The sequence below is a fragment of the Ictidomys tridecemlineatus genome, chromosome 2, assembly GCF_052094955.1.
Source record: "Ictidomys tridecemlineatus isolate mIctTri1 chromosome 2, mIctTri1.hap1, whole genome shotgun sequence".
Lineage (NCBI taxonomy): Eukaryota > Metazoa > Chordata > Mammalia > Rodentia > Sciuridae > Ictidomys > Ictidomys tridecemlineatus.
In genome coordinates, this window is record NC_135478.1 from 20,303,743 (window position 1) to 20,330,571 (window position 26,829).

General features: G+C 44.0%; 1 protein-coding gene across 1 annotated transcript; it reads left to right on the forward strand.

Moving 5' to 3' along the window:
- Positions 1 to 14,615: 14,615 nt before the first annotated feature.
- Lyzl4 (lysozyme like 4) lies at positions 14,616 to 20,767 on the forward strand. Its single transcript, XM_005337939.3, has 4 exons — positions 14,616 to 14,802; positions 14,900 to 15,049; positions 17,007 to 17,085; positions 20,557 to 20,767. The coding sequence occupies exons 1-4, from the start codon at positions 14,664 to 14,666 to the stop codon at positions 20,624 to 20,626; spliced, it is 438 nt and encodes a 145-aa protein (XP_005337996.1). The 5' UTR covers positions 14,616 to 14,663; the 3' UTR covers positions 20,627 to 20,767.
- Positions 20,768 to 26,829: the final 6,062 nt, after the last annotated feature.

Sequence of the window (26,829 nt, forward strand, 5' to 3'; positions counted from 1 at the left end):
GGGGAAAATGGGTTCAATTCCTGGTACCAAAAAAAAATACCATTATTACATCTAAAATTTAAAAATTCCTTATTATATATAGTCACTATTTGGATTCAGATCACCTCAAATTTATTTTACAGTTGGTTCATTTCAGTTAAGATCCACATAAGGTCCATGTATTAAATCTGATTGTTATATATCTTTTAACCAGTAGATTTCCTTTTGATCTTTTATTTATTTGTTTTTTTTTTTAAATCTATCTGTTGAAGAAAAACTATGTTGTTCATCTGTAGCGTTCTTGTGGTCCTGATGTGTTGAGCGTAAATATGATGATATATAACAGTTCCTTTACCCCTGTCGTTTTTGAATATTGGTAGTTTGATAGTGGTTTGACCAGATTCTGGTTCAGTGTTATGGGGTGGGGCGGGGGCTGTGTTCTTCCATTAGCAGGCACACTGTCTGGGGATGAGAGCAGCTGCTTGATGCTCGATGCCCAAATCCACTGGTTCATCAGGCGTTGCAAACTGGTGATGTTCTGATCCTATCATTCTTCATTTGTCAGCTCAAATCTTCTAAAAAGGGAAACTTTCCCTCAACTTTTTAGTTACCCTAATTAAGATACATACAGAGGAAACATGACACATTTTATTTTTTTCCTTCTATAAGTTTCAAAACAATAAGTACATCCCTTATGCTTTTGGAATTGTATTTATGGGTGGCAAAGAGCCGAGCCTGACCTCTACATGGGAGGGTCTTACTCCCCTGCCTCACTCAAGTCTTTGCTCTCAAATTATAATAGTTTAGGGGCTGGGGATGTGGCTCAAGCGGTAGCATGCTCGCCTGGCATGAGTGCAGCGCTGGGTTCGATCCTCAGCACCACATACAAATAAAGATGATGTGTCCACCAAAAACTAAAAAATAAATATTAAAAAATTCTCTCTCTCTCTCTCTCTTTAAAAAAAAAATTCTAATAGTTTAGCAGGAGAGTTGTGAATGCACCCCCTGACTTTTTTTTTTTTTTTTTGGTATCAGAGATAGAACCTAGGGGCTCTCTACCACAGACACACAGCCCTTTTTAGAATTTTTTATTTTGAGACAGGGTCTCACTAAGTTACTTAGCTAAATTGCTGAGACTGACCTTGAACTTGCGATCCTCCTAACTCTCCTGAGTTGCTGGGATTACACTCATGCCCCACTGCACCTGGCAAATACACCCATTTTTATGAAGGAGGAAGTGAATACACAGAGGCAGCATGATTTAATACGTGGAAGAACCAGGATTTTATCCAAATCTGGCTGCAGAGACCAAACTATTGCCTATAGGGAATTCACCTAATCCTGTAATCTAGCAGGCAGAGGATTTTTCTTGCTCTGGCATGTCAGAAATCAATCATCTGTAGCCTGAAAAAAATGACTATATATATCCTCGAGGCCCAAGAATTCTCTTAATCAAAATTGCATTTTAATCACAATGATAGCATTTAATTGTTTGGTTTCAGAATACTTGTGCTGTTAAGTAGTTTCTCCCCAAATTTTGACCTCAGGCCAGGCTGTTTTGATCAGATTCACAAGCTTCACTTATTGCAATATGATATGATATCAAGATTTACAACTTTGTGTACATGATAAACATCACTAATAGAAATGAGTGAAGGATCTTTGTTTCAAACGGGGTTTATTTATAAAGCGTCTGGAGTTAAAGCAGAGGCTTAACTGTAGGAATGAAGAGATTAACTGAAACTGAAAAGATGATGAAGAACATTCATATAGTGACATTATTTGTTTAGTTGGCAGCTGCTGGAAAGACCATCAAAACATCCAATGTATTAATGAAGATTTATTCACTGAAGTGCTTTTTACTGCAAGGGACCCAAGCTGCTTAGAGCATGGGCTCATAAGATTTATTTGCTAAACTGTCCAGGGGCAGATCTGACTGTACTCCAGGGCAAACATGCTGTGTTCAGGACCTGGATTCTCTCTCCATTTCTGAGCTCTACTTTGTGTTGAATCCTTTCTCACAGGCTCTCCTCTGGGGAGTTGCGGGCTCTTAACTCCTATGGCTTGACTAGGAATCAGTGAGAATCTTCATTTAATTTTCACTTAGTCTTATTGGTTCCCTATGGGTTGTGTGCCTATTCTTGAGTTAACCATTTTGGCCAGGGAAATAAGATTCACCAACTGGCTCAGCTCTAGGGTACCTGCTCCAACCTTGAGCACAAGGGCTGAAAGTTGGTAGACCCTAAAAAAAACAGGGATGGTGACCAGGCACTGAGGTGTATGTCTATAATCCCAGTGACTGAGGCTGAGGCAGGAGGACTGCAAGTTTGAGACTAGTCTGGTCAACTTAGCAAGATCTTGTCTCAAAAAAAAAAAAAAAAAGGGATTGGTGATGTAGCTCAGTGATAGAGCACCCCTGGGTTCAAATCCCAGTACTATGAAATATGGATGTTGTCAGGAGAATCCCATTTTAGTCTTATCTAGGAAACTCTGAGATGGGTTCAAGGAAGGGATTTATTCAGGGGTCTAGAGATTCTCTGAAGTTGTGAGTACAGATTGTGGTGTGTTTTTTTATTAATTGCTCAAGACCATACAATGATCTTGACATATCATACATTTGATTCAAATAGGGTATGAATTCTCATTTTTCCACGTAGATTGTGTTTTTAACCCACTTCCTAAGGAGATGATCCATAACTTTGATTAGATTGTCAGAGGGGTCCATGACCCAAAAGAGTTGGCTATTCCAAGTTAATGGTGGACAGATAACCAGACTGAATTGCTTTTCTAAAACTTGAGACTTCATATATGTCCTGTTTTCTTGAAAGCTTTCCATATTGGATGTAGAATTTGCTCTTTAACTGCCTTTTGCCAATGGTGGTGGGCCCACTGGGATTACTAAAGAGAGTAAATGCTTCTAAGAATTTAGTGGATGTCATTTCTTCAGATTCTAGAAAGCTTCCAAGAAAGCTCCGTAGCTGGGGTTGCCATGTGCTGTCGTTGCCAACTCCTGAGATGAAGTGATGCCTAAGGATCATAACAGGGCTTGTCACTGAATCTCCAGATTGGTTGAGTCAGAAGCTCTGGAGGTGGGACCCAGCAATCTGTGTTTTGAGGAGACTTCCAGAGCATCTTTCCAGTGGAGAAATGGCACTCTAAGGATTGTTTAGCCTTTCACTTTGTCCACAGAGGGCCAGCTCCTGTCCTGGCTGCTCAGCTCACCTTGGAGCCTGCCTCAGCAGCATCTATTTGCCCAGGCTCAAAGACCTGCTCGTTCTGGGTAAGAAAGGCCCTCTGGGAATTGTTTCCTTATAATAATTCCAAGGCTGATATTTTTCTGCGAATCCCAGGCCAGGGTCCAGTGTATGCATTGTCGATACCAGATGATGTTAGTTTTCTGGCTGATACAGTGGCGGGTGAGCAAACATTGTGCAGCCGGCAGAATCCCTGACTTCCTGAACATCCACAATCACAGATTCATTGAAGTTGAAACACACAGAGAGACCTACTGCCCTTGCCCTTTGTGTTTGCCAGGAGATGAGGTTACCCGTAAGCGATCCTGGTAAATAGCAGCCCCTCATTTCCCCTTCAGCCTGCACTTTGGATTTTAATTAGGTTCAAATCCTGCTTGGCATTTTGCTTATTTTCCTCATCTATATGACTCAAAGGCTCGTCCGGGGATGCTTAGACTTTGGTGCACACGGATCTGATTCAGCACATCTGGGGTGGGGCATGAGATTCTGCATGTTAACAAGATCCCGGTTGACAGTGATGCTCCTACAAGGTCAACATGCCTAATAGCAAAGGGCTAGGTCAAGTGACTTTCCAAACTGGCAGCACATTGGAGTCACCTGGGGAGTTAGTTATAGGAGTACTGATGGTTGTGTTCCCACTCTAACACATTCAGGTTTGGGTGTGACTTCTCAGGTGACTTTGATGTGCAATCAGGGTAGAGAACCTCTGACCCTCGAAGCCTTCAGCCTCTACCCACTAGCTCTTCCCCACTTGCCAGCCTGGCCTGCCCACACCACCTCTGTGCTACATTCCTGTATATTTCTCTCCTTCTCTTTTGCATTCATGGACAGCTTATTGTGGACCAGGAACTTGCCACACAAATGGATGAGATCAGCACTACTTCCACCCATTTTGCACATAGAGTCACTGAGGTTTAGAGACTGATTTTTTTTTTTTTTTTGTCCTAGGTCACATAGCTGTGAAGAAGCGGCACCAGGACCTATCCTAGAACACAAAAGTAGCAAGGTGTGGGTTTTTAAACTTTTTAAGGATGACTTCAGGAGTTAGAGTTAGGATCCATTACTTTCCTGTGTGAGCTTACCTAGGTCCTGCAAGTATTGTCTTTCTGTATAATGAGGGTGGTAAAAGTACCCACTTCTCAGGATTATCAGGAGCATAAAAGGAGACCCACATGGAACATGCTTCTGGAGCCTGGACAACAGGAAAGGTCATCACCAACTCAACGCCACATAGCATCTCCATGGCACTCCATGGGTCCCTCTTCTGTGACACTGGGCACAAAGCCTAGACTGTAACTCATCTTTTCTATGCACACATTAACTCTTCAAATTAAAGGTAAAAGTATGAAATGGGTGTAAATGTGACTTTGTGTGCGTGTGTGTGTGTGTGTGTGTGTGTGTACCAGAGAATGAACCCAGGGGCACTTACCCACTGAGACACATCCCCAGCCTCTTTTTATATTTTATTTAGAAACAAGGTCTTACTTAGGGCCTCACTAAGTTGCTGAGGCTGGCTTTGAACTTGCAATTCTTCTGCTTCAGTCTCCATAGCCTCTGGGATTGCAGGTATGCACCACGGTGCCTGGCTACTTTTTGATTCATAGCCTCAGATGTGTTCCTTCACTCCATGGGAACTCATAGTGGGAGGCAGAGGATCACCCGTGTTGGCCAACGGATGGAATTTACACTTTAGTCGATGGAGAATAATAGTGTAGGAACAGAACTTTTAGATACATGCAAGAAATTACTCCAATGAAGTCATTCATTCATTGCTTTCTGTTGACTTAGATCCCAAGAGTGACTCAAGGCAACTCAGCTGAATCTCTCAAGCCACAGGCTAGGCTTGTCCCCAACTTATTTCCCCCACGGGAAGAGTATGGGGGCTCCACCTTGGGTAGATCTCATGTGTTCATGTGACTCCTTTCTATGGGCTCCAAAACCAAGACATAGAAATGTCCAACACCCTGACAAAACCCTGAGTCCCAGATAAATAGGGACAATCGATCACCCTGCTACAGCCACATAGGCCCGGGGTGACATCCTTTCCTTTCTTGTGCCTGATGCCTCAGGGTCTTCCAGCCTTTCATCTTGGAGAGTCCTTTGTGGTGGGGTGGTCCTGCTGGTTTTTCTCATCCCCTTTGTGATGAGGGGTCACCAGCTGCCCAGGACTAGGAATGGCATTCCTGCCTGCCACCATGCTGGGACCTTTGGATTGGATCGTGACGGGTCCCCTGCCTGCTCCCTGCACAATATTTCTCTCTGCACAGCCTGATGTCTTTCTCCATCCTTGCAATGCATTGTGGGTAGCCGAGGGAGGTAACAAGAAGAGTATTCACAACAGACGGGCACCTCCACTTCCCTCCGCCTTTACCTGGCCTTTGTCAGGGCTGTGAACACAGTTTCCCCTCAGACAAAAAACACAATGAATACATCGAGTGGGGCTGCTTTCTTTCTGAGGCCAGTTGACTATTTTTAAACCAGGCAAGCAGCGCCACAGCTAAGAATGCCTGGATTTGAAAATGAGTGTGTGGCAGATTTACACAGAAAACCCTTGCCTACGTTAGGAACAGTAGATGACCACAGGCACTCACGACCACAGAGCTTTATTTTCCTTGCAAAGGAAGTTTGAAGGTGGGTGCTGCTCATATGGATTTAGGGGTCAGCAACGTTAGGCTCTGAACTGGTGCCAGTGTCATCCTCAGGGTCCCTCGGAGTCAAGAAATGACAGTAGCCACTCCAAACATCAGACCTTGCACAGATGAGAAGGAAGGAGAGAGGTGGCCTAAGAGTCCCCTCTTTCTTGTCTCTCCTTGACAAAGGAGGAAATGATGGCCAGAGTCCCATCTCACAGCACACGTCCCTTTCTATCTTCCTGGTCAGAACTGGGCTGGATACCACCCAAGGGGTCTCTGTCCTATGCATAAGCAGTATTGGGACTCTTTTAGGTAAGAGTGGCTTTGACTGACTGACCAAAAAATGAAGACCTAAATTCTGGTCCTGGTTCTGTTATTATCTTGCTTATGTATAAATATCATGATGGATGCATCATCTTCAAGCCCTGATAATGGCCCCTAGGGCCACTTAGAAAGGAAAAAAACAAACAAACAAACAAAAAAAAAAACGGAAGGTGAGTCAGGAGTAAAGTTTTCTGCATGATATTGCTTTTATTAATAGCTTCACAGCAAGTGACAACTTTGAAAGCAGGTAAACCAGAATGTTTTTAAGGTGGACTTGTATCTCAGAGGTTTCTGAATGTCTTTCAGTGGCCCATGTGGGATTGGCCAGCCACCATCCTTTCTTGACGCCAGGCATTTTTTTGCAGACACCATAGAGACAAGAGATGCAGATATTGACACAGATACAAGTGTAATTATAGACTGTGGTATCTGAGGATCTCTGCAGAGCAGATGGAGATCCATCTGTTAGGGAAGGTGCCTGAGTCGTCCAGTGAGGGCCAAGGGCTGGGGCAAACCGAGGATCCTTAGCCCCAGGAGAACAGTGAGACTCAAAGGTTCTGGGCTGCTTCTCATCTCCAAGTTCAGAAGTCAAGCCCCAGTTCAGGGCTCCTGGATTCTGAAAGGGACTTGGGACTTGAACTAAGCTAAATCTATCTCACTGTTGAATTGTAGCTCACAAATAATTTTAAAACAGAACAAAATTCCAAAGCTATGGCGGAACCACTGGCAGAGTGCCTTTTGGCCTTCATCTCTGCATTCTGGAGCTAAAGGCAGCCTTCATGCATATTCAGATGCTCTCCCCCTGTGAGGGGTGGGTTCCCCTGAATTTTGCTGGAGGACTCAGGACCAAGGAGGCTAAATCATTAACCTCATGGTATGTTCCCTTGGGTGCCCAAGCCTGGGGAACGGAAGATGAGCAGCCAGGGGTTTGGTGACTGACAGTAGTCTGTCCTCTGGTATTTCCCAGGAAAGATTGGAGGTAGGAAATCAGCATGGACACCACTGAGCAGCATCCATTGAAGGTCTTATTAAATGTGCTGCCTTTATAATCTTGGATATAATTTTGGATATAACCCTGAGAGCTTTGAGATCAGACTTTCCTCCAGATCTCTGCTCTGTTTTGTTCCCTTCCTCATCAAGTTGTGTCATATGAATTGTTGTGTTGGTCAGAAGCAAGACCCAAGGTCAACCCAAGTAATGGGTGGGAAACTATACAACATGACTTTATTGGTGAAGGGGGACAGATCCAGAGCACAACGGTCGGTGGCCTTTCTTTTCTTAATCTATCTCAGTGGATGAGGAGGGTGTTTCTGTTTTGAAACATCTTTCCAGAGACGGGAGTTGTGCCTATGTTTCTCGATGGGCCAGTTTCTGTGGAGACATATTGGTTCTCTGTCCATCAGCCTCCAGCTGACCCTTCTCTCGTACCCCCACCTACATCTGGAGTTTTCCAAAAGATTCCCCTGAATCCAGGGGCTCCAGTTCTCATCAGGAATGAGCCTGAACTCCAGATTCTTTCAGGCCCAAAGCAAGGAAAGATGGGCATGACTTTTGTTCCCAGTTCATCTGAGCATCCTCCTGGAAAGAAAAGGGAGTTAGCTGAGAACTTCACCCTGAGTAATTACAGTTGCCTAGGGTTGGACCCCACCAAAATGAGTATGAACACCTGTGGCAGTTCCCTCTTGTTGGCCCCAGTTCTCTAGTGGCTCTGAGCTTTGTGCACATTGTCTTATTTTAGCCTCACTACAACCCATCTTACAGATGAAGAAATGGAGGCACAGAGAGGAGTAACTTCCCTAGGTCACACAGCTCATTGGTATAAACCTAGAATCACATCAGTATAGTCAAGTCCATGCTCCAGGGGGTCAGGTTTTGTTTTTGTTTTGTTTTGTTTTGTTTTGGTAAAGGGCTGGATCATAAGCACTTTAGGTGTTGCAGACCTCTCAGTCTCTGTCTCCTCAACTCTGCTATGATGACCCAATTCGGTGATATGTAATTGATTAAATGTGACTGCTCTCATACAAAACTGTTTGTAAAAACAGTCAGCTGCCTGGATTTGGCTTGTGGGCTGTAGTTTGCCAAGCCCAGCACTGCACCTTCATTCCATGGCATCCCTGCTTCAGCCTCCGTAACAATACAGGCTTTGTGCTTCCAGTGTATGCCAGTGACCCCCTTCCTCAGTCCAGTGCACACACAAAAGTCCTTCACAGGAATGGACATCTGCATTCACAGCACTGGGCTGTGGGGAAGGCAGAGGAGGTCTACAAATCAGGCCAGCCCCGAAGAGAAGGACTTATGATCTCTTCCTCCGACTTGGGAGAAGAGAGAGACAGACAATCTCACCATTTTTTAAAAAAATCATTGCCATTCTCTATGGCTATTTTTTAAAAAAATTGTTACTTTTAGTTATACATGATAGTAGAATGTATTTTGACATATCAAACATACATGGAATATAATTTTCTGTTCTTGTGATTGTACGTGATGTGGAGTTACACTGGTCGTGTGTTCATATATGAACACAGAAAAGTTATGTTCAATTCATTCTACTATCTTTCCTATTCCCATCCCTCTCCCTTCTCTTCATTCCTTTGTCTAATCCAAAGTACTTCTATACTTTCCTATTACCTCATCCCCTTTATTGTGAGTTAGCATCCACACATCAGAGAGAACATTCAGCCTTTGTTTTTTTGGAATTGGCTTATTTCACTTAGCACGGTAGTCTCCAGTTCCATCCATTTACCAGCAAATGCCAAAATTTTATTTCTCTTTATGGCTGGATAATGTTCCATTGTGTATTTGTACCACATTTTCTTTATCCATTTATCTGTTGAAGGGCACCTAGGTTGGTTCCATAGTTTAACTATTGTGAGTTGTGCTGCTATCAACACGGACGTGGCTGTGTCACTATAATATGCTGATTTTAAGTCCTTTGGGTACACACTAACAAGTGGGATAACTGGGTCAAATGGCGGTTCCATTCCAAGTTTTCTGAGGATTCCATACTGCGTTCCAGAGTGGTTGCGTCAATTTGCAGTCCCACCAACAATGTATGAGTATACCTTTCCCCCGACATCTTTGCCAACATTTATTGTGATTAGTATTCTTGATAATTCCCATTCTGAATGGAGTGAGATAAAATCTCAGTGTTGTGTTTAATTTGAATTTCTCTAATTGTTAGAGATGTTGAACATTTTTAAAAAATTTATTTGTTCTCATTAGGTATGTATGAGAGCAGAATGCATTCCAATTCATTGTACATAAATGGAGCACAGCTTTTCGTTTCTCTGGTTGTACATGATGTAGAATATATGCAGTCATACATGTACCTAGCCTCACTACTCTCATTCTTTTCTGTCACCATCTCTTCCCTTTGCCCAATCAAAGTTTCTCAATTTTCCCCATGTCCCAAGGGGAAATCAATCAATCAATTAAAAGGTACTTCTTCTGTGAAGTACCTATTAAGTCGAAAGAATCCCTCTTGACTAAAGTTTTTCTGGAAAGCATAATCATTCAGGATTACCTTTAAAAAGTACATAAAGTAGAAAAATGTTCTAGGTAGTGAATAGTACTGGTGAGTTTTTGAAAATACAGTTGAAAGGTTAAAGGAAGTAGAGATGTACCATCAGTACGAATCTGTAAATTATAGGAATATAAAACTTAAGGTATATAGAAAACTATAGGAATATAAAACTTAAGGTAAGGGGACCAACCATCCCATACAAATGCATGTTGGTCTCTAAAGTTTCAGCAATAATCAAAACCAAGAAGAGTTCTTTGAGATACTTGACAAAGGCGAATTATGAAAAAGTCTTTGCTGAAGGAGTAAATGTAGAATAAGTTTTTCTCTTAGGATCCTTCACTATATCATTTAAATCAATCAACAAATTGCCAGTATTAATTAAGTCACCAAGATGCACTTTTGGCTTTCAAAAGGCCAATTTACCCCTAATCACCTCAACATATCCTGACTTCTGGAGCTTGGAGGATCTTAGCGATAACCCAGTCTGGTCACCCATGTCACAAATGAAGTTACCCAGGCCCCCAAAAGAGCATGTCCTTGACTATGGGCCCACTGTGAGAAAGGCTTCTTCCTTTGCTCCACCCAGAAGGAGTTTTGTAGGGGCCCAGGAGAATCCTGTAGCTGGTGAAGCCCTGGTTCCCCAACAGTGTCCATGCCCTAAGCCCTAGAACCTCTGAATAGTTATTGGCAAAAGGGACTTTGTGGTTGAGGTTAAGGTCTTTGAGATATAGAGATTATCCTGGAATCTGGTGACCAATGAAATCAAATGAGTCCCTATGAGTGGACGAGAAGTCAGAAGAATGAGCCATGTAGATGGAAGAGAGGCCCACTCTTGCTGACTCTGAAGACAGAGGAAAGGAAGCAAAGTTAGGAAGTGCAGATAGCTCCCAGTAGCTATGCATGGCCCTCAGGTGACAGCCAGCAAGGAAACAGGGATCTCAGCCCTACAGCTGTAAGGACCTTTATTCTGCCATTCAATGCAATGAACAAGAGAATGGGTGCTTCCCTAGAGATGCCAGGAAGGAGCCTGACCCTGCCCACACCTTGATTTTAGCATTGTGAGACTCATGTTAGGCTTCTGGGTGGCAGAACTTCAAGATAATTGAAGTTTGTTGTGTTGTTTCAGCCTGGTTGTTTGTTACACAGCAATTGAAAACCGGTACACATATGGTAGTGACAGACTTCTCCTTTTCTTAGAATATTCTGATGTATTGCAACTGAGGTCATAGAAAAAAATTCTAGAACAGTCAGTCATAAAGAAGGACCAATGGTTCAAATGCTCTTGGGTGAATTATTAAGAAAGTGCTATCTGAAAATTCCAGGGAACCAATGTAGGAAGAGTGAATTCCCTGCAATCAACATTAAAGTTGCTGCAGTGTCTACTCTTTCCCTCGTGCTGGGGGCACCGAGGGCCTTTGGAAACACTAGTGGACTGGTAAATGAGTATATGGTGGGCAGGAGCTGGGTCAGGTAAGATGATTCCCATCTAGAGGAGACACTTGTCAGAAAATTCACTGAATACTCATCCGATGACGGTTTCCTTTGAAAGAGTCATTGGTGGATTCATTCCTTCAACGAAAAGTCACTGAGCACTAGGCCATAAGTTCTGGGTATAAAACAGAAAACAAAACAGACCAGGTGTCTCCATTCCTGGTTGTTGCCCTCTGGTATGGAAGACAGGCAACAGGCAAGTGAACAAGGTCATTACTGATAACATCCCAGAGAAAATTGAAACCTTCTTCTGTGATGGTGCAGGGGTCTAGAAATTCTCTTAGTAGCGGTGAACTCATTTGAGTTGAGAGCAGGCGAGGAAAAATCAAGCCTTGTAGTGGTTGGAGGAATCATGTTCTAGGCAGGAGGAACAGCTGGTGCAAAGTACCCGTGGTGGAAGGAGATCAGCCTGTTCAAGGACAGGAAGTGGAGTGAAGGCAAACAATGGGGAGTAGTGTGGAGTCAGGCTGGAGAGCTGCTTGGGGGTTAGATCAAGAAGGGGCTTGTCAGCCAGGTGGAAGAGTTTTTTGATCCTGTTTAAAATACAGGGGAATCCATTGGAGTTAAGTAATATGATTGGATATGTGTACCCTACTCTCCATCCCTGGTACTGGGGGTTTGAATCCAGGGACATTCTACCACTGATTTAATTTTATTTTGAGACAGGGTCTTGTTAAGTTTCTGAGGCTCGCCTTACCTTGCCATCCTCCTGCCTCAACCTCCTAAATAGCTGGGATTACATGTGCCACCATGCTGGGCCCTGGGTACATGTTTTTAAGAAGGACTTTGAGCTGCTGCCTGGAGAATGGGTATTTAGGGGAAGAAGGAAGAATGTGGTGGAGGAGTATAGTTGGGAAACCTCCAGTTAGTCAGAGATGGTGGTGGTTCCGACCAGGATGGTGGCAGAAGGGATAGTGAGAAGTGGATAGGTTTTGGAAGAACACCACAAGACTCGCTTTTGGATTGACGGCTGGGGAAGAGGAAAGAGAGAGGGCTCAACATGCCTTTTATGAGTTGAGATGGGGCCTGCCTTGTGGGAGACAGACAATATTGGCAGAAAATATTGTTTGCTTTGTTGGGAAATGCAAACAGCCTTCCCCACATGCATCGAAATTCAGTTCACTAACAACACGGGGTGCAAACAGGGCTCAGAAAGAGCTAATGTCCACAGGACATCTAGTGCTCTGTGTATTCAACTCATTTACTCTTCAACACAATTAGGAAAGCACTATTTTAAACTGTCATGCATGAGAAAATTAAGGCACAGAGAGGTTGAGGAACTTGTCTGAGATCAACTGACATCCTCATTGCTGAGAGGAAAAGCTGGGATTTGGCCCCAGGCAATCTGAGTGCCAAGTCTGGGCTCACAAATGCCAGACTCTCCTCCAGACAGCAGCTGGTGTGGTGACCATGCCTGCACCCAGCCACGCAGCTTGAAGCAAATAGTTGCAAGCACAATTTTTGTTGCTTATGAATGTACTTATTTCTCACTTTTACCCATATTGGAGATTTCCCTGTTCTCAATAGGAAGCAATTTTAGCCCCCAGAGGACATTTTGTTTGTCACATTGAGGGAGGGGATCGACTGGCATCTGGAAGCCAGGTGTGCTCCTAAAGAACTTCAATGCATAGGTCCATCCCAAGAACAAGGAATTTTCCAGTGCAAGTGTCAAGGCTGAGGACCCCTGTGTGGGTGAATGCAACCCAAAGGCATGCACTCATGTTTTTAGATAGTGACAAACAGGATGTGCAACTGATTGTCCAATTGATAGATATTGACAAAGTGTCAGGGGGCGTGGGGGAGTTTCCAATTGCTTTTTTTCTTTTTCATTTTGGATACCAGGGATTGATCTCAGGGGTGCTCCACCACTGAGCCACATCCCCCAGCCCTATTTTGTATTTTATTTAGAGACAGGGTCTCACTGAGTTGCTTAGCACCTCATTGTTGCTGAGGCTGGCTTTGAACTCGAGATCCTCCTGCCTCAGCCTCCTGAGCCACTGGTATTATAGGCGTGTGCCACTGCGCTCAGCCTTCAATTACATCTTGTGTGAGGAATGGGACACAACACAAAAATGGTCAGTCATCTGCTAGATGTCATAGGATGGACTGAAGAAAATAGGGGCTCAGAGGAGAAAGGGAACTTTCACAAAAGATCCATCGGCCTTCAAGGAGTAGGCACGTGGGGTGGAAACCAGAACAGGAGCAACATTTGGGTAGGGAAAGGCAGAGTAAGGTAGGGCCGTGTGGATGGGGAAGAACCAAGCATGAGGGCACCAGGTAAGACCTGGCAGGTGCAGGGCCAATGGGGAGTGGTGCCAGGAGGTGCAAAGAAGGAGCACAGTGAGAATTCTGGGTTGTCTGAATTGGTTCCTCCTGATAGAGGGTGGGCAGGGAAATTCCTGGTGGTAGAGGGTTTGGAAAATCAAGTATGATAAGGAAGAGGGAACCAGCAATGTTACCTAAGTGATGTGTTTTGAGAACACACTATGGTGCACATCTGTAATCCCAGCAGATTGGGAGACTGAGGCAAGAGGATCATGAGTTCAAAGCCAACCTCAGCAAAAGTGAGGTGCTAAGCAACTCAGTGAGACCCCCATCTCTAAATAAAATACAAAATAGGGCTGGGATGTGGCTCAGTGGTCAAATGCCCTTGAGTTCAATCCTCAGTACCCGCCTCCAGAAAGAGTCAATTCTCCAAGGCACCCCACAAATGACCCCCTTTTGGAGGTGAGGAAGCAAAGGCCTAAGAAGTCAGTGAGTCATCTAGAGTTACCCAGCTAATAAGGGACGGGTCTGGGCTGCATCTTGATGGGTCTCCTTCTGTAGACAGTCAGGAAAAAGCTCAGTGGAGTCTGGTTTGAAAAAAAAAAAATCTGGGGAAAAGACTGTGCAGAGAGTAAGACCACATCTTGGGGACATATTTAGAGCTAAAAGACATCCGCGAAACAAATTCAACATGGCAGAAGTGTTTGAGTGCCAATGGTGGAATCATGATATATGACCTTCTTTTCTCTTTTTCTGTTTGCCAAACTGTGTTTGATGACTTTTACCATAAAGGGGAAGAAAGAAGCCACTGTATCTGATGTCGGAGTGAAGGGAGTGAGACACAGCCCTAGAAGAAGACAGTGGGTTTGTTGGAGGGAAAGAATCAGGGAGGAGGGGAGACTTCAAGGGTGCAGTTTCTTTAGAAAATAGGGGGTCAAGTAAGGAGAAGAGGCAGAGAGCCTCAAGTGTCCCAGGCTTGTAGTGACACGAGGCAGAGAATCAGGATAGAGGAAGGGAAGGTCAGGAGAGTTTTTTTTTTGTACACACCGAATTGTATACTCCTTTCTCCACCCAGCACAGTGCCCTTCTTCTCCTTGGAGGAACAATGTCCTTGTGATCTTGGTAGGAAATTACCTGAGACTCCATCCACTTTCTTGGCTTCTGTTGTGCTGGGCTGCCAGGAGCCTGGAGAAGATGAAGGCATCCGTGATGCTCTTCCTCCTTGGCTACCTCATGGTTCCAAGTGGTGCTCGCGTCTTGGGGCGTTGCACGGTGGCTGATATGCTCTACAGAGGAGGCCTGGATTATTTTGAAGGTTACAAACTTGAAAACTGTGAGTAGGATCCCCGATCCCACTCTGTCCTCCTTTCCCTCCATTCCTTGCCCAGGTATCCCCAGCTCCTCAGACCACCCATTCTATTCCATCTTAGGGGTTTGCCTGGCTTATTATGAGAGCAAGTTCAACCCCTCGGCTGTGTATGAGAATGAGATTACTGGCCACACTGGCTTCGGCCTCTTTCAGATCCGTGAGGACCTGTGGTGTGACCATGGCAAGAATCTCTGTAGTGTGTCCTGTTCTGGTAGGTCACTTCTTTTCATTCCATGCTGGTGCTCTGGGGGCTGTGGGGTCACACTTGGAGGTTGGCCTTCTCGATGACCAGAGTTTACATGCTGGGAGGAGGAAGAAGGAGGGATCTGGGTTAGGCCATACCCACCATGGGCATTGCCCTGCCAGGGTGGACGGTGAGAAAGGACCAGGTGAGTCAGGCAGCTAGCTAGGATGGAGAGATGGAGACCCACATCCTACGGGAAGAGAAGCTCCTGTGTAGAGGAGTGTGGAGGCATTGGAGCCCACCCAAGGCTGAAGGGCAGGAGCAGAGGGTTCCCTGTGGGCCTGATGTCACCCACAGTTGACCATTATTCTGTTCTTCAGGGAGACAGATGCTGCCTAAAGCATAGGTTTAATGGTCACTGTGCACCCAGGTAAGGACGTACATTGGAGACCTCCACACCAGGCCACGAAGCCAGATGACTGCACTAATAGGATAAAGTCCTGGAAGTGAGGACATTCTAGAGTGGGAAGCAGTTTTCCCTGGGAATTTGTAACCACAGCCAATTAGGATTCATAAGCAAGCGAGTCACCACCTAGAGGGACAAGAGCCTGTGCCAAACACTGCAGGCAGTTCAAGAGGAGCCCTATGCCTGGAGGCAGGGTGGTGGCAGAAGGAGCACAGGCTTTGAGGCCACTCAAAGTTTGGCTCTGCCTCTTACAGTTGTGTGATTTGAGCCTCAGTTATCTGTGAAATGGAGATGATGGTAATAATACCCACCTCATGAAGCATTTAGGCGTTTCGGTGCATGTCAAGCGCTGAGCACCATTTCTGGCACACCTATGGCATGGGGCTTGGGAACACACCTTCCCTTTTTTCAAGGACAGGATGAGGTAGTTGAGATTAGGGTGTGTGTCTGTCTGCCTGCCTGTCTGTCTACATGCCACAGGCAAGCACTGACAAAGAGGCGTTTATTCAGAAGAGGGGAGCTGGCACATGGGCTAGTGGGCCAGGGAGACTTTTAAGGACCGCAGTTTGGGATGAGCAGATCTGGGTTGGGAGATGATCTGAACAAGGGGCACGATCCCTAAGCTGTGGGTCTCCTGGGTGGAGCACACTCCTGAAGGCCACTGTCAGTCTCCCACCCTCAGCCTGTCCTGAACGTAGGGTTGTAGAAAGCAATGGGATAAGATTATGGAGTGGAGAGGGGGGCTGGGCACCACTGGACTAAGCCAGGGGCTTGGGGTTCAGGTTTACAGGCAACTTGGAGGCAAGTGATGAAGTGATGTTTAAGGAAAAATACTATGAGCCTGGTTCAGGGAAAGGGGAGACTAGAAGGATGGGCGAGAAGACAGGTATTGCAAAAGTCCTAAGCGGGAGGTCTTGGCTTCCACCTCAAGGAGGGACTGGTGCATAGACAGGTTGGTTCCTGAGAGGCATCGCTGGCCCCTCCCACATGCTGTTTCCTGTGCCTGGAACAATTTTCCTCTGGTGATTCCCTTAATCCCTTTTCCTTACCTGCCCCTCTAGATATCCCATAACCCTTCCCTGGCCCTTCAAGTCTGAATCACATGCCCCTGTTAATTGCCCATCCATCAAGCTGCCCCATCCTTCCAGCTCCATGGATAACAGCTGCCTCTGACTCTCCTCTCCTCCAGCCTGCAGGTTCCATGAGGGGGGTAGATGGCATTATCATGCCGGCCACTGTCTCTCCACTGATTCTCATGGGACAGCTGACATATATGTATATCTTTAATGGACAAATTGTCAAAATTATAAAGGGAAAAAAACCCAATGGATTTGCTTAAAAAAAAATGACAACATTCTGCTACCTTCTGGTTTTTCCTGAAAAAAAGAATCTAGAAGTAGATTGACTCTTAGAATTACATGAAGCCTTTCTAGTGAGTCCTCCCTGCCTTCCCCACGTCATTCCGACTTAGCCGTCACAGGGTGGTGTGATGTCATTCCAGTGTATTCTCTCCTGCAGAGTTACTGAATCCAGATTTAAAGAAGACGATTGAGTGTGTCAAGAAAATCGTAAAAGGAAAACAAGGAATGGGGGCGTGGTAAGTGGCAGATCTTTACATGCCCCTGTTAGTGACTCTCATGCGTTACCTTTCATCTTGAGCTCAGCCAAGTCTTGGCTACTGCTTATCCCACCTCAAAGGCCACAGAAGGAAAGAAAGTAATTATTTGACAAATTGCCTCAAGATTTTCCCCAAATCTCGTTCAGGATTATATAGGATGCCAGGATGAACATACTTAAAATAACTCTCTCTTTTTTCTCCATATTTTAAAAATTTGTTTTAATTAGTTACACATGTCAGTACAATGATCTTGACATATCATACATTTGAATCAGATGGGGTATAATTTCTCATTTTTCTTTAAAATAACTCTCTGTGTATATCCCTGATTATTTCTTTCTTATAAATTCTTACAAGATTTTTGAATACTTTTGAGGTATTTTTAAATTTTTTTTGATTATTTTTGTTCTTTTTAGTTACACATGACATAAGAATGTATTTTGACATATCATACATACATGGAATATAACTTCTTCTTGTGGTTGTACGTGATGTAGAGTTTCAGTGGTCATGTGTTCATATATGAACATAGAAAGTAATGTTTGATTCATTCTACTGTCTTTCCCAATCCCATTTCCCTTCTCTTCTCTCCAATTCCCCCTGACCAATCTGGTGAACCTCCACTTCTCCCTACTCCCAGCCTATTGTGAGTCAACATCCACATATCAGAGAGAACATTTGGCATTGGCTTATTTCACTTAACATGATAGTCTCCAGTTCCATCCATTTGCTGGCAAATGTCATAATTTAATTCTTCTTTATGGCTAAGTCATATTCCATATTCCATTTCATATATGTACCACATTTTCTTTATCCATTCATCTGTTGAAGGGCTCCTAGGTTGGTTCCATAGCTTAGCTATTGTAAATTGAGCTGCTATAAACATTGATGTGGCCAGGTCACTGTAGTGTGCTGATTTTAAGTGTTTTGATTGTATGAGGAGGGGTGGGATAACTGGGTCAAATGTGGTTCCGTTCCAAGCTTACTTTTGAGGTTCCTGATGTGTATTGGAAAATGACTCTCCAGCAAGCTTGTACCAATTTGCATATCTATAAAGAGTTTAGCAAGTGCCTCTTTACTGATCATAAAACTTTTGCCATTTGAAAGGTGAATAGCAATCATTCTTTTTTGGGGGGGTATATATGATACTCTATTAGGTATTTCCTCCTATTTTTTTATAGTGATATTATTTTGTGATTTTTTTTACCCTGTCCCTGTCCTTTGCCCTTTTTTTTAAAGCTCAAGTCATCAATATTGATTTGAAAGAGCTCCTTACAGTTCAGCCTATTAATTAACTGTATTTGTTGCCAAAAATAACTGCATCTCTTAATTTCCCCTTTTGCCAGGTATTTACATGGGAGAGTCTTCTAAAATGTTCATGGTTGGTCCTGTGTCTGAATTCTCTTACTCAATATTATATTTGTTCATATTGTCACAGGTATTTCTTGGTCATAACGATATTCTCCATTTTTTCCCTATGAGTTTTACTGCTTTCCTTTCATACTTGACTCTACAACACCTTTTCTTTCTTTTTCTTGACTTATTGCTTTTGCTGGAATCTCTAGAAAATGCTAAATAGATGTGAGGATAGTGGCATCTTGTCTTGTTCCTAATCTTACAAGGAAGAAATTCATATTTTGTCATTTATTACATGTAATGCTTTAAGTTTTCTGAGCTATTCTTAGTTAAATTGAGAATGTTCCTTTCCATTTCTCTGTAGTTACATGATTTTTTGCTACAAATACATGTCTAATTTGGGTTACTCCACTTTTAGTTTCTTGGCAATTCTGTGTTAACTTATCCATCTTCTTTTTAAAATTCAAACGGCTGTCCTTCTTTCTAAAAGTATCTCTTTAGCTTTTTCCAGAGGTCATGTCTGGATATAGCTTACTGAGGAGTTCAGTTTTATGAAATTTACTTGTGGATTCTGTGGTATGTTGTTTTCGGAAGAAAATTCCTCCAAATTTCTTCTTTTTCGCTCTTTTCTGTGTCCTGTAAATGAGGGACATCTCTGCGTGAACCATTGTTTTCAGGTTTGTTATTTGTATTTTGACTTTGTATATAGTATTTTCGCTCACACGAGTTTTATAATTTCACAAACTTAAATCCCTCAATCTTTTCTTTTGCAGCTTCTGGGTTTATATGACATTTCCTTCTTAGAAAAGTCTTTCATACTCTTAAGATTATAGAGAAATTGAGCCCATTGCTAGACAATGCTAGACAAAATAAGCCCTATATTGAATTGTTTTTAAATAAATTAAAAATATAATTTTAACAATTTTTGGTTTTGTGCTTAAAATTTAGGCCCCCTTGAAATTTATTTGGGTATAAAAAGGCAGGGATCCAGCTTTATATTTTTTTAAATGATTAGTCATTGGTCTCAACACCATTTATTCGTTAATCCATTTATACCCACTAACTGAATAGATTGCCTATGAAAGTGGATGTCCCCTCATTAAAGTTAACTGTTTCCTGAATGCTTGAAACACCTTTCATACATGGTCTTGACTTTCCAATTAATTGGTAAATGTGGCTGACCTTCTGGGGTAAGCACTAACAAGCTAAAGTCATCTTTGTTGTGTGTCAAGTCCTTATTTGCTCAGGCTCCAGGTGAAGTGATCTCTCATCAAGCTAATAGGCAGCCATGGCTTTCCCAAGCTCAGATGGGGGCCACTCTTCAAGGTCAGGGCAGACAGGGGGCAAGTGGATCAAGAGCCGGATATCCCAGGAGTCCCTTCGGCATTGTCTAGCCCTTGGTGTTCCTGAAAATGTTTGTTTGTGTGTGTGTGTGTGTGTGTGTGTGTGTGTTTTCTCTGCTGTTCTCTATGGCTACAGTAGGGAGAGGGGGATGTGTTCCCTTCTTCCAGGATGGCACCCTCTACCCTGGAAGACCCCTGGAGGCCTGTCTGTCTGAGTTAGCTGCAGCTAAGCTGGTACCTCCCCAACCTGTAGCTGGGTGCTAGCACTGGGTGGAAGAATGAGCAATAACTCTTAGGGGCACCAGGAAAAAAAAAAAAAAGATTGGAGAAACTCAGTTCCTTTGTCCTAGGAGGATTGGGGAGTTGAAAGGTATTTGAGGAGTGAAGTAGGTGCACGGAAAGGCGAAAGGGGGCCTGGCCCAAGGACAAGTGTTCTGGACACACCATGTGAACAGTCAGAACTTCTCTAAAGCTCATTTCAGAGAAGCTAATCCTTACCTTGAAGGATTGAGGAGAACTTTGTGGTTCACGGTTCAAGCCCCTCTAAACCATCAGGGGCTTAAGTTGCAAGGTGAGAGAGGTATGGGCCTGGGACAGGGGAAGCACCAGCCTTCATGTCAGGGTATGGTGTCTCCAGGGGCCAGGCAAGCAGTGTAAACGGACTGTGCTGGGGTGGGAACCCTGGCATCCTGAGCGCTGACTTGAAGGAGTCCTCCCTCCTGATCACTCTCCCTGACCTTCCTCCCTGTAGGCTCAACTGGACCCGGAACTGCCAGTTTTCTGACACTCTGTCGCGGTGGCTGGATGGGTGCAGGCTGTAGTTCAGAGGTTCTGCAACACTCAGAAGCTGCATCTTGTGACCGAAGAGGCTTCTCTCTCTTTGCCGCTTCACTTAATCCTGATATTATCTCACCACTTGACAGCTCGGGATGGACAGGGGGAAAGTTTGCTTTATTCAGGGATGTGGGATACAGAATAAACCAAGTTTGTTACTCATCTTGGGCCCAAAGGTCTGCAGTTGTGTATCACGATGCTTGGTGGGATCACCATGATTTGCCCTTTTCGTGATTTATTATTTAATCTCGGATGGAGGATTTGGAGGAAGGAAACTCTCTGGGAGACCAGATGTGTCTTCAAATGCCAATATTAAATAGAGAAAAGAAGAATAGACACAGTGGGGGAAAAAGGAATCAGAGAAGAGAGGAAGAGGGGCTGGGGTAGGCAGGGCCTCCCATCCCTTCCCTGGGACACACAGGTACAGTGAGGAGACCACGAAATCCTCTTTGTTCTACGGAGAAAATCAAGAGACAGTTGCTTTCTTCCTCTAAAATTAAATTTCCAAGAATTGTAAATAACACTCGTATTGGATAATTTTTTAACTTATAGAAACATTAAAAAAGAGAAAAGTTCTCCTATGATTTCAATCCCTCACTCTCATAATTTGTTTTCATTGGTTTCTGATCTTTTTTTCTGTATAAGGTTTTTATACTTTCTGAACAATGGGAGGTTTGTTTTTTCACATTTTTTTTTTTTTTTTTTGGTACCAGGGATTGAATCCACCGGCACTTACCCATCTAGCCACATCTCCACCCCTTTTTATTATTTTTATTTTGAGTAAGGTCTTGCTAAGTTGCTTAGGACCTCGCTAAGTTGCTGAGACCAGCCTTGAATTTGCAATGCTCCTGCCTCAGCTTCCGGAGCTGCTGGGATTACAGGCCTGAGCCACCACCCTGCCTTCTGTTCCTCCCTTTTTAGAAGGAAAACAAATATGATAACAAGCCTTCCTCCTTGGTGTCTTTTAATTTTAAGCAGAAAGAGGTCTATTTCAGAAGCCCAGGATGGAGCAGCATGTACCAGCTTGGGCTTTCTGGATATACCTATTAAGACTTGGTAGTAGCTGCAGCAGCAGCCACAGAGACAACTGCTTATCAGAATAAGGTCACCCGTGGGACCCAAGCCATGATGGGTTATGGAAAACATAATCCTTAATCGTTCAGTCCTTGGACAGGAAGCAAAGTACTGGAATGGTGTTGAGAGGGTCTGTCTGCATCATCTGCCTCCCCATGTTGTCACAGAGTCTTTAAAATGAAAATGTAGTGACAGTTACTATTTCGTTCTGTGAATATACCATATTTCATTTGACTTTCTCCCTGCATTAGATTTTTAGGTGTTGCCTTTTAAAAAATCATTACAAAGAGCACCATGGTGTCTGTCTGGTGCTGCCATTTTATTATTCTTATTTTTTTCTTTTCTTACGTTTTAAAAATCATACCAACAATATATATTAAATGAAGAGAACTTGGAGAGCTAACTCGAAAGTCATAAATAAGGGAATTGAAAATACCATCACCCCCTCCTGGAAACATGAGTTTGCCTCATTTTTTGGTAGTCAAAGTTGAGAGAACCCCAATTTAGAGATGGGTAGAGTTAAATTGTATGTGCGCGCACATGCATGCAATTTTTCCCCTTTAAGAGTGGACTACTGCTAACTAGTTTTATATCTTGCTTTTTTTTTTCTTTTTGCTTAATAATATATTATGGTCTAGTCTTTCCATGATGACACCAGGAATACCAGCACCATTAATGACCACCCACTATCCCATTATATGGACAAATTATTAATGTAAGTAACCATTTATTGCTCCTCTTTTCAAGCTGGTGATAAACAAGTTAGGGAATCTTACAGGTAGGCAGGGCCTAAAGTAAGTCTGCGCTTCTCTCTGGCTGCATTTTGGTCACTTTGAGAAAGGAGAAGAAATGGTTCCAAGTTGCAGTTTCAGGGGCAGAACTTTTATTCAAGTTCAGGATTGCTTCGTCAGCTTGATCCAGTGCTGTTAGGTGGCTTTCTCTCCTCTCTAGAGGACAGGGTATGACATATCTCCCCCTCACATGACATAATTCATGCAGTAAAATTCCTGTTGAAGGCAGCGCTTCCTATGGGGTTCAGTGAGAAGCCTTTGAGATCTTGAGAGTGATTTTTTTTTTTTTTTACATTTTTGTTGAGTTCAGAATCTGCAGTGTTTCTGAGGGAGGTCTCAGGAGTGATAAGGTGCCTGATCTCAACCCAACTTTAACCCAGACGTGAATGACAACCTGTGACTGATTAAAACGCTATCTTCTCAAGAGCCAAATCCAACATGCTGCCGCCTCCTTCCAGCCCATTACTTTTGCTGCTGCTCATTGTCCCCTAATGGCCACTTGTGTCAACATGGGCGTGAGGCTGGAGGACAAAGCAAATGTTAATGTATTGATTGGAACCACCTCACTGAGTTTTCCCAAGGGCAGCTCCTGGCAGGGGGCTGTCCTCCCAAGCCCACTGGTGCTGGCCATGACAGGACTCAGAATCATATCTCCTTGACTGGTTTATGGCAGGACCAAAGCTAGATTAGGAAGTCCCAATAACAATGACTCCTGCTAATTTTATTTGTATTACCTGAAGCTACCGTATTCCAGTTTTACAAATATCACCCATAAACCTTTACATACAATATTTCCAAATTTTGCAACAACCTCACAAGATAGATATGAATTATAACTTTACACAGATAGGCAAATGGAGCTACATAACTTGGCTTCACTCCATGCTGGTAAGTGAGGGAGATGGGATGGGTGTCTCCTCAGAACCTGTAGCCCTTATTTATAGCCCCTCCAAACCCAAGGAGGTGTATTGATGTTAACTCTCATTCCATCCATTAGCTAGAAAATTGAGTTTCCAGTTTTTTAAAATTAAGACGTCACATTGAAGAGGTTCTGGGGGCAACTAGCACAGGGCAATGGGTCATTGTCATGGTGCCCAGTCCCAAGACTGGGAAATGGAGGGAACTTTCTCAACAGTACAAAGTCAGTCAATAGAGAGGGTAGTGTGGTGATCTATAGCATCTCCAAATTTATGTTAGAATAAAAATCAGCTGTGGGGCCATTAAAAGGCTCATTCCTGGGTCATGCCTGCACCAGCCAATTGTGCATTTTCACCAAGTATCTCCAGACAAATCTCTCTCTGGGAGTCTGAGCTCGGGGTTGGGGAGAGTCAAAAGCCACAGGGCTCATTCACAGAGCTCTGCCACTTACTGTTGAACCACTTTACTCTCTGAGCTCAGTTTTCCTAGCTGTGAAAGACTCAGGCGGGTGGTGGTATTGAGAGAGTGGCAGTCAGGTGATGGGGGTCTACCAACACCTGAGCCCTTTCCTACTTCTCAGACCTGTGTTAAATTTGTTTGGAAATCCACTGCTACAGATCTGCCATCAGGAGGGGAGGGCGTGTGTGTGTGTGTGTGTGTGTGTGTGTGTGTGAATGTACACCCATGACTGTCTGATACTATTATCCTGAGAGTATCCTGGCCAGGTCTGTTACTGGAGTATGAAGACTATAACTGTCTCCCCCTCAGAACACTGTTTCAGAATCCTCCTTAAATAGTGGATGGTTTTTCTTTTAACCTCAAATCCTACATACTTCAGGGGCTGGAGGTGAACCACGCAACCCCTTTCTCATTGCTGTTTTCTCCTTGCTCCAGAAAGTTCTCTGGCTTCTTTGAAGCAAGTGTTCCTCCTCCATTCTCTGTCCCTGCCCCTCATTTGTGGAAGATTTTGGCTCCTGACTCATGGTTTTTCCAGCCCTATGGGAGTCATCATTTTTGGTGCTACCAGCACCTTGGCATCTCAGTCCCTCAGGGCCATCACCTGCAAAGATTTTTTTCTTCTACCTCATTTCAACCCCCACTCCCAATGCCATACCTTGGCCTTGTTGTTACTAATAACTCCACCATCTTCAAAAATCTCAGGTGTAGGTGCCCCCTCTTTGCGCATCCTTCCATTCCGTGAACAGTTGGCTAACTCCACTTCTTTGACTCTGCTGTGGTCTCTAAGACGTGACACTAGCAACCTCACTGTCCTTCACGTCCCTCATCACCTCACTTCTCTTCTGGCTCAAATTCCAAACTGCTATGATAATGATGTCATGTGTGCACCCCACCCCAGTCCCTTCTCCTCTCTCTGACCTATTCACTTGACCACTCAATCCCAGTTAAGCCCAGTTCTCTACCTACTCTGATTTGTACCCCAGTAGCTGTACATATCTGGAGAAGAAGAAGAAGAAGAAGAAGAGAAAAAACAAAAAACAAAACAACAATCCCACAAAACCATATGGAATGGTGTCACTTTAAATTCTTAACAACCATCATAAAATGGACCTTTACATTTCCAATCTTTCAGATAAGCATTTCACACTTTTTCTCCTCTCTCTTTGAATCTCTAACACCTCCTCCCTCATCCACCCTCTTCACTGATGAGATTGCTTCCTATGTCACTGAGGAAACAGAAGCCATCAGATAAGACCATCTGCAGGCTCCTGTAAACACCTCTGCTCACCCACATACTCTGCCTACCTACCCCATCATCTTTATGGATGAACTGGGTTTAAATTTTTTTTTTTTTAGTTGTAGGTGGCCATAATATCTTTATTTTATTTATTTTTATGCGGTCCTGAGGATCGAACCCAGTGCCTCCCACATGCTAGGCAAGTGCTCTGCCACTGAGCCACAAGCCCAGCCCTGTGGATGAACTGTTGATGCCCCCAAATAAAAGGGGTCTCCCTTCACACCCTGGCCCCCGGTCCCCCTTGCCTACTCTCAGACTTGTCAAGAGACAAGTCACGTGGGGTCACTTTCCCCTCCTGCTCGATTGATAACATTATCATAAAACATATTATAATATCTCTCAGCTTAAAAGCCTCTCTCTTGGCCTCAGATTTCTTGCCATGTCCTCAAAGGACTCCTCAAAAGAATTGTCCAACTTTCCTCTTGTCCCTCCCTGACCTTCCATTCTCTCTCAGATCCACTTCACGGTAAGCATGTTTATTGGGGCCATAGGTGACCTACCTGCCCCCAAATCCTAAGGCCAACTCTCAGCCCACATCTTACTCTCAGTGGCATTTGACATGGGCGATCACTCTCTCTCTTCTTACAACACTCAATTCTCCGACTTTGGGGACAGTATACATTCCTGGCATTTGTCCTATCTCACTGCTCCTTCACCTTCTTTGTTGCTGTCCCTTCCTGTTCCTGGTCACTGTTAGGCTCCAGTCCTCAGAACCCTTTTCTGTTTGAATCTACACCTGACACTAAATAATTGAGTATGTTTTTTTTTCCCTTCCCCAAAGTTTCCCCAGGAACTAAATTCATCAGCAAAAATACTCCTTCTGGACACCTGTACATATGGGACAAGAGCAGCCGAAAACAAAATTCAAAGGGGTTCAGCGATCTCAAGTGCAATCTTCCTTGTCCTCACATTGCTGATTCCCAGGGATGTCCCCTGTCTCTGGGCTTCACAGCAGCACAGTGGTGAAGCATCTCAGGAACAGAGTCTGGTCATGGTAGTGTCTGACAGCGAGCTGGTTATGTAAGTACGTAAGCATGCTCCAACTCTATGACCAGCCATAACCATTGAAATCCCCTCTCCCAGGCTCCAACAAAACCAGGTGCAAAGTGTCAGTCAAATTATTTTATTCAATAATGCCAGCAGGCTGGTTCATCTCATGCCAAAGCAACTTGCCCAAGGGTAGAGAGCATCACTTTTATTTAGTTAATATGTCCTGTGGGTTCCTGGGGCACCATTGCTGGTAGAAAGCTCCCATCAGGGCTTTCTAGAGGCTTCATGGAATTTGTTGCTGGCAACATTGGCCAAAGAGCTAACGGAGAAAAGTCAGCTGGCTCTAGGGTTTACTGCAGCAGCTGTGGTGCAAGGAGTCAGAGAGCTGCTGCTATTTCCAGGATGTCTAGCACTTGTGGGAAACTGCTGTCAACTTCCCAATCGCTCAGCAGGCTCAAGTGAGGTGACCCGTAGGGTAGACAGTCAGTGTCAGCGGCTCAGGAGGCTGAGGTAGGAGGACTGTGAGTTCAAAATCAGCCTCAGCAACTTAGCGAGGCCCTAAGCAACTCAGAGAGGCCCTGTCTCTAAATAAAATCTATAAAAGGGCTGGGGATGTGGCTCAGTGGTTAAGCACACCTGGGTTCAATCCCTGGTACCAAAA

What these genes read in the sequence shown, in the direction of transcription:
- Lyzl4 (XM_005337939.3), top strand. Translation starts at nt 14,664, where the DNA reads ATGAAGGCATCCGTGATGCTCTTCCTCCTTGGCTACCTCATGGTTCCA. An exon ending in AGGTTACAAACTTGAAAACT is followed by an intron (nt 14,803 to 14,899) that starts GTGAGTAGGATC and finishes ATTCCATCTTAG; the next exon opens with GGGTTTGCCTGGCTTATTAT. An exon ending in AAACAAGGAATGGGGGCGTG is followed by an intron (nt 17,086 to 20,556) that starts GTAAGTGGCAGA and finishes TCCTCCCTGTAG; the next exon opens with GCTCAACTGGACCCGGAACT.